Source organism: Thunnus albacares, chromosome 17 (assembly GCF_914725855.1).
Source record: "Thunnus albacares chromosome 17, fThuAlb1.1, whole genome shotgun sequence".
NCBI classification, from domain to species: domain Eukaryota; kingdom Metazoa; phylum Chordata; class Actinopteri; order Scombriformes; family Scombridae; genus Thunnus; species Thunnus albacares.
In genome coordinates this window covers 26862975-26874232 of record NC_058122.1, presented here as the reverse complement: position 1 = coordinate 26874232, position 11258 = coordinate 26862975, and the positions used below count along the sequence as shown (strand labels likewise).

General features: G+C 38.0%; 2 protein-coding genes across 2 annotated transcripts; one reads left to right on the top strand and one right to left on the bottom strand.

The window, feature by feature from the left end:
• Positions 1-216: 216 nt before the first annotated feature.
• On the top strand, positions 217-2659 carry LOC122966760 (gastrula zinc finger protein XlCGF57.1-like). The gene is made up of 3 exons (XM_044331086.1): positions 217-300; positions 883-942; positions 1453-2659. Exons 1-3 carry the CDS (start codon positions 253-255, stop codon positions 2593-2595), a joined length of 1251 nt encoding a protein of 416 aa, XP_044187021.1. The 5' UTR covers positions 217-252; the 3' UTR covers positions 2596-2659.
• Positions 2660-5772: 3113 nt separating this feature from the next.
• Positions 5773-10327, bottom strand: LOC122966771 (pentraxin fusion protein-like). Its single transcript, XM_044331098.1, has 3 exons — positions 10267-10327; positions 7494-7701; positions 5773-6386 (listed from the first exon to the last, which is right to left on the bottom strand). The coding sequence occupies exons 1-3, from the start codon at positions 10316-10318 to the stop codon at positions 5969-5971; spliced, it is 678 nt and encodes a 225-aa protein (XP_044187033.1). The 5' UTR covers positions 10319-10327; the 3' UTR covers positions 5773-5968.
• Between the last annotated feature and the right edge of the window lie 931 nt (positions 10328-11258).

Here is an 11258-nt window from a genome sequence, read left to right as displayed (position 1 = left end):
GTGTTTTTTGTTTTTTTACAATTCTGTTTTTTTTGCTCTCATTTTTATTAGTTTTTTATTAGTTCATCACGGCGACTGTGATGTTATATAGCTATTTAGTGCATATAATACTTCATAGTTTGGCCTGTTTATATTCAAAAAGCTTTTGGATCGGGCTTGTAGATCTGTTTTTATTTTGGATTGGATTTGACAGCTGTTACCATGGAAACAATCAGTACATCTGTCAAACCTGCAACTCAGAGCTCAGTCAAGATGCCCATCACCTGCAGGATTCTATTAAACTCCATTAAGACAGAAACGGTAAGAACATACAAGCGTTCATCTGTTTTATACTTGTAGCTGATGATCTGCAGGTTAGAGCATCAACAAGAAAACTTAAATCACATCACAGATAGAAAACACAGGTACCAAACAATGTTAGTTTACTGTAAGTTTGGTTATAAATGTTATGCTGTAAAGCATTTTGGTATTTATTTAAATGAACTGATTTGTATGTTTGTTCTGTAAATTGTAACTGGTCCTGTTGTGAAGTGGATGCACTTCTTCCTCTGCAAAAGTGAAGACTCTGTGTTATGAAAGACGCTGCGGAATTAACTATTTTGACTGTATAGTCATACTTCAATGGTTTTATCATTTCCACTAATGGCTATTTCTGAAATATAATGCTTACAGTTAGTTCATTTGTAAACAGCAGTTATTTTAAAAAATGCTCATCATAAAGTGAAGTATGATGCCTGTGTGCCACCTGTGTGTTGCACATGTCTGACTGGATTCTTGTTTATTAGTCTATAACTGTCTAGCTAGGGTTGACAATCACTTCTAGCAGCATTGTTGTACTTTTGTTAACTTGGCTGTTTTTGTGTCTTTATTTTATGATGATAGATGGAGGAGTATGAAGCAGAGGAAAAGACAAACAGCAGTAAAATGAGCTCATCAGCAGAGGTGAGAACCAGACAACACACCTGAGAAATGTTGGTGGGACAAGAAACATGCTACATGTATCAGTGACATTATACAACACTGATTTCATTTGGAAAAGGTCTCTAAAAATGTGTATGTATTTAGTTCTGGTCACTCTTTTAAATGAAGGCTCAAGACTAAATTGCCTGTAACCATAGCAACAGTTCTGATGCTTCAGTCACTGTTAGCAGCTAACTGACAGGTGAAGCTAATCTCACCATGAGTTAAACTGACAACAAACACATTTGAACATACAGAGAATGATTTAAACACAGTGTCTCTTTGTTCTTTTGGTAAGTGGCCATAGTGTAAGAGCTATACAGCACTCACAGGTGTTTAGTAATAGAAAACTGTTGGCTTGGAAAAGGAAATGCCTTCTTCACCTCGTCCATGTTTTTCATGTCTCAGGAAACTTTTTCTTGTATCAGTTCCACTATTTAATACTTTCTTACACTCCTTGTGTCTTTCTCTCTCTTTCTTTTTGCATAATAGAAACAAACAAGCAAAAACTTAGCTGGACCTCATGATGAGGGTGAGGAGAGTTTCATAGGAGGACAAATGGATCCACATCAGCGAGCCGACACTGTGGAGAAAACACATCGCTGTGACCAGTGTCAGAAGAGCTTCTCTTCCTCAGCATATTTGAAGTATCACCAACGTATCCACACTGGAGAAAAACCTTTCACCTGTGACCAGTGTGGTAGGAGTTTCACTCAACTTGGACATTTAAAGGGACATCGGCTCACTCACACTGGAGAAAAGCCTTACAGATGTGACCAGTGTGGTAGGAGTTTCACTCAACTTGGACATTTAAAGGGACATCGGCTCACTCACACTGGAGAAAAGCCTTACACCTGTGACCAATGTGGTAGGAGTTTCACTCAACTTGGAAATTTAAAGAGACATCGACGCACTCACACTGGAGAAAAGCCTTACAGATGTGACCAGTGTGGTAGGAGTTTCACTCAACCTGAAGATTTAAAGAGGCACTGGCGCACTCACACTGGAGAAAAGCCTTACACCTGTGACCAGTGTGGTAGGAGTTTCACTCAACTTGGAAATTTAAAGAGACATCGACGCACTCACACTGGAGAAAAGCCTTACAGATGTGACCAGTGTGGTAGGAGTTTCACTCAACCTGAAGATTTAAAGAGACACTGGCGCACTCACACTGGAGAAAAACTATACCTCTGTAACCAGTGTGGTAGGAGTTTCACTCTATCTGGACATTTAAAGAGACATCAGCGCACTCACACTGGAGAAAAGCCTTTCACCTGTGACCAGTGTGGTAGGAGTCTCACTCATCCTGGAGATTTAAAGAGACATCGGCGCATTCACACTGGAGAAAAGCCTTACACCTGTGACCAGTGTGGTAGGAGTTTCACTCAACTTGGAAATTTAAAGGGACATCGGTGCACTCACACTGGAGAAAAGCCTTTCACCTGTGAGCAGTGTCAAAAGAGCTTCTCTTCCTCATCTAATTTGAAGTATCATCAGCGCACTCACACTGGAGAAAAGCCTTACACCTGTGAGCAGTGCGGGAAGTTACATTTGATGGGACACTTTAAAGAAACATCAGCACACTCACACTGTGTAGAGAGTGCACTTGAACTGTCTGGATCCCTTGTATGTTAAAAGATGACACGTGATTTGTAAAACTTGTCATGAAAATGTTTCAATAATATTCACATGCATGCAACTTGAGGTGTGAAATTTTATTGTTGTTTTACTCCTGCTGTCAAAGCTACAGCAGCAAATACACCAGAGTTACACAAACACACAGTACACAGAGTACAAAACTCACTGAGGAGCAAGGCATCACCACTGGCAGGGTTGGAGGTTTGATTCCCAAACTAAAGACCATTTCGAGGTTTTGGGTTCAATTTTATTGTCATTATACAATACAGGATTACAGTCCTCGCTACACACACAGAAAATGGATGAACTGATACTAAAATATTTTAAATTAGAATAGAATAAAATGTTAAAATTGGCAATAAACTCGAACAAAGTGTATAAACTTAGCACTAAAAGAAAACATTTAAAAAAAGGTAAAACTATAACTATATACACACATCTACAAAATCAATGTAATATGCAAGTCGTGGTGCAAAAAAACTTAATGAGGGAATAGTGGGAGTGAGTGAAGTGCAAAGACAATGGTATGGTAAAGACATGTGCATAAATGTGCATGATGTGCATTTCTACTTAAAGCTGCAACTTCTGCTCTTTGTAAAGGAGCTGTGATCAATCCCACAGAGAAGAACTGTATTCTGGCATATTGTAGACTGTATGCAGCTATGGTGTGCCACAATCATTATTAGAGATTAATTGAATATATTCCCCATTATAGATTGATTGACATTTTCCAGATTTTCTTCAAATGTCAAATTACTTAAAGAATGTCAATGTATATATATCATGAACATACTGAAGGTTTCTACAACAATGTGCCGCCAATGCTGCAGCCACTGACTGCAGATTTTGAGCGTGTCTCTGCTCGGATCAACTAGAACTTCACCTCATCACACAACACTGGAACTTTCAGCTATCAGGCTCCTCTCCTGTGGAACCATCTTCCAGATTCAGTCCGGGGGGCAGACACCCTCTCTACGTTTAAGAGAAGGCTTAAAACTTTCCTTTTTGATAAAGCTCATGGTCAGGGCTGACCAGGCTTGCCTTGGACCAGCCGCTAGTTATGCTGCTATAGGTCTAGACTGCCGGGGGACTTCCCATGATACATTGAGCTCCTCTCTCCTGCATGTTACTAACTTGGCTTCTTCCCTGGAGTTTTTTTTTGTGCTCTCTCATATCACAGGAAACCCCTAGATCCAGGCCGTGAGCCTTTGCCTCAGGGATGGTGGCGCGATCCCATTGGTGTCCTTCTCCAGCTATTGCTGCTATTTGGTATTGCTAGTCATATCTCCATTACTATCATTCTTTTTGTTATTATTGTTGTTATTCTGCTTCTCTGTATCTCCCCCTGTGTCTGCACCTCCTTCTTCAGCCACTTCAGCCCTTTCTGAGGGCCAGGCTGCTTCCACCTCAGCACAGACTCTCTCTGCCCCATAGCCACCTCTTCCATCTATTTTTTCTCTAGCTTCACTTACTACTCGTGCACATACATCCCTCTATCCCAGCATCTCTTCCTCCTCTCTTGCACCTATCTTTGCCATCCCTTCTTTTTCAGCCACCTATGATGCTTCCATCCTGGTACCAACAACAGCAGCCTTCAGTGGTGCCATCCTGGCCACCGCTTTACCTCTACCTCGCACCTCGGCTGCAGAAAAGCAAAGCCCTGCGGTTTTCTGTAGCTTACCCCCGGCAGCTCCTCCTCTGTCCATCACCCCCAAACCAGCCATTGCCCAGCCATTCACCCTTGGCTCCACATTGATGAACTACAACATTAAAATGCTCTTACATCTATTTGTTAGTGATGAAAAACAAACAATATAATATACTGTAATAATTTAACACTCTAAAAGAGGCCAGTCGGCATAATGAGTACTTTTACTTTTGATACTTGCAGTACATTTTGCTGATAATACTTCTGTACTTTTACTTAAATAACATTTTGAATTCAGGACTTTTACTTTTAATGGAGTAGTTCTAGGCTGCAGTTTTTCTACTTTTACTGAAGTAAAGGCTCTGAATACTTCTTCCACCACTGAAGATTACCCAGAAGAGCAGGCAACAGAAATTGTGGTTATGTCATAAATTGACTTTTATTCAGTTTTAAGCCACATTTTTATGATAAACTTTTTAGATCTTGGCCATTTTTAACTATGTCGTTTAACCAGATGAAGGATTTTATTCATCAGACATCTAGATCTTTATCAGAGAAACAAGCTGAGCAAATGTTAGCAGCACCTTGGGTAGCAGCCTTTCCTGGACGTCCTCTGTCTGCTGAACAGCATCAGAGAAACACAGATTTTTTACGTGAAACTGCTTTATTCAATATTTTTTCCTGTTTTAATCACTGGGTCATTTTGATTGAGGGACCCCTAGCGGCAGAAATAACATATTGTGTGTTTAACCAACTGGTCCTGTTCTTAGCTATTCACACTAGCTTCCTGTGTCTCAAAGAACTGATTGGAAATACTACTGTTGGTATAAAGCTCAGAATAGAACCATCCTGACCTCTGTATCACTGAAATACCTCAAAATTGATAAATCTGGATGTAACATCTGATTGTCTTGTTGCAAGCTCTATTATAAGTTTGAAAAGTACAGTAGTTTTCCTTTTTAACTGTTTGTGGCAGACTTGAACTGTAACAACGACCACCTCTACATCAACTCTAAGAAGCTCAATTCAAATTATGTTTTACATATATATTGTCCAGACCCTTCAGTCAATATTTACATGCTTTGCCTTTGTCTGGTGAAAAAAACACCAAACATCACATGCCTGGAGCTAAGTGCTGATGTCTTTTTTTTTGTTTGTTTTTCTTTTATTCCATCAGGAGTCACAAGATCCCAGTCAGAGGACAGAAGGACTTCTTCCCCAGTGACTCAGATGAGCAAATGGAGCAACTTTCAAGAAAAACCTCTTTCAATGTTCATTTGGGCATTTGACTGTTGTTTTAAGACAGCCTTGAAAGATAGTGAACCTGTCCTTTAATGTCATATCATCAATTAAAAAATCTGAGCCAAAAATGATTTGGTATATGCAATACATGCAAACATGGAATAACTACTCTGGTTTTGTATATGTTAGGTGAGTACTGATGCAGTCTTAGTTTGACATTATCATGAAATATATTCCACCATAACAGCCATTGTATGCATAAGTTTTTATTTGATTGAGACACCATATTTGTGGTAAGAAATGATCATTAATGACACCGACATGAGTGCACAGACTTTCATTTTGATCGACAAATCATCTTCTGATTATATTTCATACAGGTTTAATGTGTCTACATTGACTTCCAGAGCTTTATATGGCCTTACTTTACATTATGACACTGCCTATATTATTCCAGCATGTCATATGCGACCATTATAGCTACAGTTCACGATTAAGAACCTTTGCCCCCCCATGAATTTTAAGCGGTGTAGCTTCCCAGTCAAAAACGTTTCCTCTTGGTACTCTCTTCCCAGAGGACATGCGTTGGATGGTGCTGTCTGGGAGGACAGAGTCCCACATATTAACATCACTGATCTCCCCGACAAAACTCTGTTTGGCATCAAAAGAACCCTCATAACTGTCCAGATCTTGTCCGAGGATAACCCTGCCTCCAGACTGCACTCTGTGACCCTTCTTGTAGATTTTAGTCAGGCTTTTCCTCCCGTCCAGGAAGAGGGCAGCAGCACCTGAACTGGAATCCCAGGTGATGCAAAGGTGGGTCTCAAGGGCACCAAGCTGAGGGACTTGGAAGTGAACAGCTTCTGAACCTGCCGATGTTCTCAGGTACAGGGCCAATCTAAACGCACACACATATACATTTCATTTGTCAGCGGTCTAACATTACAAAATTAAAATATGTCAGCAAAAAAAAGAGCTTGGTACATGTGAGTCAGTCCCCCAAGGAAATTGTGATTTTGTGATCACAATAATTAACACAAATTCAAGAAATCTCTGCAACATTTGCGAGAGCTTGCAATTTTGCTAAATTACTAGAACTTTTCCGCATGAAATTTCCAAATGAACAGACCGCTTGTGATTTGGAGGATTTGTCGCATTTGGTGTGGTGGTAACTTGCATGTTCAGGTGAAAGATGGACAAATCTCACCTGCCAACAAAACTGATGCCATAGACCAAGCAAAACAATTCCCAAATGTTCCCAAAGAGTTTTGCATTCAATTGGTCAGAAGAACAAAAGTTGACAGGTTGTTCAGACAGGAAAGCTGGACCTAATCTACCTAAAACATAGAAATGGGCCCTTTAAATTAAACTATATTTTTATGTTAATGGATTTATTTCAATGGCATTATTGACTCATCTTATTTGTTGCTAATGTTGAGGTGAAAGTTAATTTAATAAAGGCTTATAAATGAAAGTCAGGTATTTTATTACAGTATTTTATTCAGGATCTCATGTTCAGAAAATAAATCTAAAAATTAGCACTGAAATAAAGTTGTTTCTGTGATATGCAGTATGCTTCTCATCTAAGGAAGTGATTACATATGACTCCTCATTGGTAAAAAAAAAATAAAATCAAGTTACTTTCCTTTGCTTGCAATTTTTCCAAATTTCTGCAATTTTAACACAAAAACACATAAAACAGTGCAAACTGTATCAGAATTTTTGAGAAAAAACACTGCAAAATTGAGCATTTTTGGCTGCTATAATCACAAAAATACTGAAATCCTGGAGGGATTTAACACATATTTCTTACAGATTTCATCAGTTTAGTAAAAGTGGTGAAATTTAGGAGAATGTAATGACAAAATATCTCTCATCTTGGATCTTTAGTATCTTAAAGCCAAAATATTCTGTTTTGTTGGCCTTTAAAGTGATGTGTCAATGTGTCAGATATTTAGAATTCAGTCAGAGCTTTAATCTTAAGTGTGGAGCACAAAGTGTCTACCTGCCGTCCAGTTCACGCCACACATTCAGCTCATCAGCGTCTGGAGTCCGATATGCAAAGAGAATGACCTCACGGTGCCCACTGAGCTCTGTGGCGACACGCATGCACAGAGTGAATGCCGCCAAGTTCAGAGATTTCAGAGGGCTCAACTCAACATAATCGGTATTTGTCTCTGTGGGGAATACCACGGTCTTAATGGCATCACTCACTGAAAGACAAGAAACAGAGATTTTATTAGGAAAATGTACAAAGAACAGAGTTCCAAAGAGCTTTCAACAACAATGAAAAAAATCTAATCGGAAAACGCTTATATATATGAGAGACAGAAATTTATTAGGGACCGAGTCCAAAAGGCAGCTTAGGGCGAGGACGCTATTGTTTTTCGTGTTTGTTTGTTTGTTTGTTTGTTTGTTTGTTTCTTTATTATTACGCCTCTTAAACCCTAAATTTGACCTCCTAAATATGCTCAAAAACTCACCAAATTTGGCACACACAGCAGGTCTGGTGAAACATTTGATAAAATGTAAAATATAACCCCTTAAGTTCCAAAATGCACTCTCTAGCACCACCTATGCAATTAAAATGGCCGCCACGGCCCGTAGGAATGTCGTAGAGAGATCAAAACAAAACTCAATTATTCGTCTAATCAAGACCTACAAATCATATGCTGACACCCCTGACCTAAATCCAACAGGAAGTCCGCAATTAGCCTTTCAAAATAAGACTTTGCCCCAATTTTGGCCCCCGAACAAACGCTATCTCCTCCTAGGGCATTAATCGTATTGGCTTCTAACTTTAACAAGTGACTTATGACACTGTGCTGAAAATAGTTGTTAAAACTTTGTAATAACTCAAACGGTTTGGATTTTACAAGCCCTGAAAGTTGCAGTGCCACATCACACCTTACAATGTAAAACAATGGAGAGGCAATCTATGGGCATGAACTTTGTGTCAAACAGAGGCTTCTGACATCTAAACTATCTAAGTCTGACCACTTTCAAACCTGTATCAATGGATTCCCCACAAAATTTCCTACTAAGAAATGATTTTTAATGTAAGTTTTGGCCAAAGTCATGGGATTTATGAGGATATTTCACAAGAAGTGTACTCTAAAATCCTCCTCTCCAGCTGCTCCTGGTGATGTCACTCCCTCAGTGCTGTGAAACATTCCGCAATACACACTCATTATAAAATCACAGGAGGAGCAAGAAAAGACTTTCAAACTCACACTCTAATATCTCAAAAACAATAAAAGATAGAAAAAACATGTAAATTCAAGATTTGTAGGTAAAAGTCTCATGACTCATTGAAAGTTTAAATGTAGTCTGTATCTAAAACTATGTGGAAGCAGTAAATGTTCAAAAAGGTGTGGGTTCGCTCACACTCTCCATTCAAATATATGAGTATTTTTCTGTGTCCAGCTGCAGTTACTTACTTATATCCCTCATTTTTAAAAAGAGAAATGATCTGATCCCGAAATGATCTGATCTGACGGGCCAGAGTGCGAGGTCCCCACCCATGTGAGTGGCACCGGAAATATGTTGCTTGAAATTAAAAGATTCAGTAATATTGAGGAATTCAGTGGCTACACAATTAGTGGAATCATTGATGTGCACGTTACATCACCAACTAATAACACTTTGTCCAGCTTAATAATACAAGTCAGAAAGTCAGTAAACTCAGATAAAAACTGACCTGCTGGACCAGGAGGTCGATAAATTAAAATACAATAAAATGGCTACAGCCGACCAACTTAAGTCAGTTGTAATTCAAAAGTAGTAAAGGCTTCTGTGAAAACCAATTGATTATATTTAGTTTTCCAATCCAAACACTGATGTGACAAACACTAAACTCTCCTCTGATTTTACTTCCTTATTAAACTGGTTCCAGGAACATCATTTAACTGTAAATGAGTACTTTTGCAATCTAAATCATAAAATTTTCATGATTAAACAGTGCTTAATGGTATTCATTTGTAATATCAACTATGTTATCACATTCTCCCTTCTTCACTTTGTTCTATATTGCCAGGACATTACTCCATAAATATTTTTAGAAAATACAATAATCAGTTGCGTTATTACCATAATTGCTGAAGGGAAATCTGTTGCTCGCTCCCTGCAGACATACATGTTATGTATCCACAGATTTACCTGCTTTTATTTCCTCCTTCCTCTGTCTACATATTCTTTTATCTCAGTGTGTTTCATATGTTCATGCCATATTGTATAATTACAAGGAGCATGAAGACTTGTTATGCATTTTACACTTTAATTTAACTAACAAATTACAAAGTCATTTTCAGGGACGTAGTGGCATTTAAATGCACCTAAATTCAGTTTTAAGCAACTAAAATTCATTTTTTATGTTTAATTTGTTTTGGAAATTAACTTATTGTTTTGTCTATAGGATGACAGAAAATAGAAAAAAAGTCTATTATAAGTTCTCAGAGTGCGTAGTGATGTCCTCTTCCATCCAACTAAAAGTCCAAAATCCAATGCTACTTAGTTCACCATCATAAGAGACAAAGGAAACTAGTTACTATTAACATTTCAGAAGCTGCAACCAGATCATTTTTGCTTGAAAAATGACTTAAACGGTTCATCAACTATTAAAATAGTTAAATTTAAAAATTTTCTGTAAATCAAATTATCGTTTAGTTTCAGTCATTCAGTTCATTGACTTTTAAATTCGTAAACAAACCATTACATTTATACTTTTCATGTATGTACAGATATGCACATTAAGCCACAAAAGAAAAGTAGACAAATACCTGCCAACATCGTGGAGATGGCAACGAGAAAAAGAACGCCTGAAAATTTCATTTTGTCCAAGTAAACCTGCAGAAAATGAGAGAATTTACTTAAATCATTGCACATATGTTCATGCGTCTTGTAATTCTGGGTTAAATGCTGCATTTGACCACTGTCAGTAGTTTTGATATGTAGGAAAGAATACATAAAGATATAAAAGTAGAATGAAGCTGTATACATACTGTGCCGCTGTGAGGACCCTGCTACAGAAAATCTGAACGGAGGGTTTTTATAGCCCGACTTCCCAAACTCCTCCCCTTCACAAAATACTGACAACAGGGTCTCTTTACTATTCCTTGTTTGTTTTATGTAATTGCTTGATATAAAATGCATGTCACTATTTAGACAAGATTTGATCTTATCAGTGTTAAGAGGGCAAACAAACTGGATTAAAAGCAAATATGAACAGGGCTTCTCTATAACCCTTCTGTTCACAGGCAGATGGTTGCGATTCTTGTTGATAGGAAACATAAGAGGGCACAAAAGGCCGGAGCCCACTGCTTAATTTGTAGCCTTTTAAAGGGCAAATCTGGTGATTTTCTATATTTTTCCTGTTTTCAACAAATCCAATGAGAAGACCAAAACCAAAACTGAATTGATCCTGCTAAAAAATAATGTCTATGTATCAAAAGCCTGATACATTTTCTTTTCTTCTTCTTATAATAAATAAAACCTTGAAATATTTCCAATATTCAGAATGAACACTGAACTATTGCTTGAGTTCTGCCAGTAAGATAACTGCTAAACCAGTTACATGCATTTGTGTCAAACAGGTGCCAAACAATGTTAGTTTACTTTGAGATATTGTACTAATAAACAAAGTGGATTTTTCATTTGGGATCTGGTGAACAACATATCATTAGTCAAAGTTTAAGTTTATTCAGGGCCTTTTGAATTGCCAAAAAATCTGCCTGTAAGTTAGACAAAACTTTGTCAACAGTAAATGCTTTAG

What these genes read in the sequence shown, in the direction of transcription:
- LOC122966760 (XM_044331086.1), top strand. Translation starts at nt 253, where the DNA reads ATGCCCATCACCTGCAGGATTCTATTAAACTCCATTAAGACAGAAACG. An exon ending in ACTCCATTAAGACAGAAACG is followed by an intron (nt 301 to 882) that starts GTAAGAACATAC and finishes TTATGATGATAG; the next exon opens with ATGGAGGAGTATGAAGCAGA. An exon ending in AAATGAGCTCATCAGCAGAG is followed by an intron (nt 943 to 1,452) that starts GTGAGAACCAGA and finishes TTTGCATAATAG; the next exon opens with AAACAAACAAGCAAAAACTT.
- LOC122966771 (XM_044331098.1), bottom strand. Translation starts at nt 10,318, where the DNA reads ATGAAATTTTCAGGCGTTCTTTTTCTCGTTGCCATCTCCACGATGTTG. An exon ending in CATCTCCACGATGTTGGCAG is followed by an intron (nt 7,702 to 10,266) that starts GTATTTGTCTAC and finishes CTTGTCTTTCAG; the next exon opens with TGAGTGATGCCATTAAGACC. An exon ending in TGGCGTGAACTGGACGGCAG is followed by an intron (nt 6,387 to 7,493) that starts GTAGACACTTTG and finishes GTGTGCGTTTAG; the next exon opens with ATTGGCCCTGTACCTGAGAA.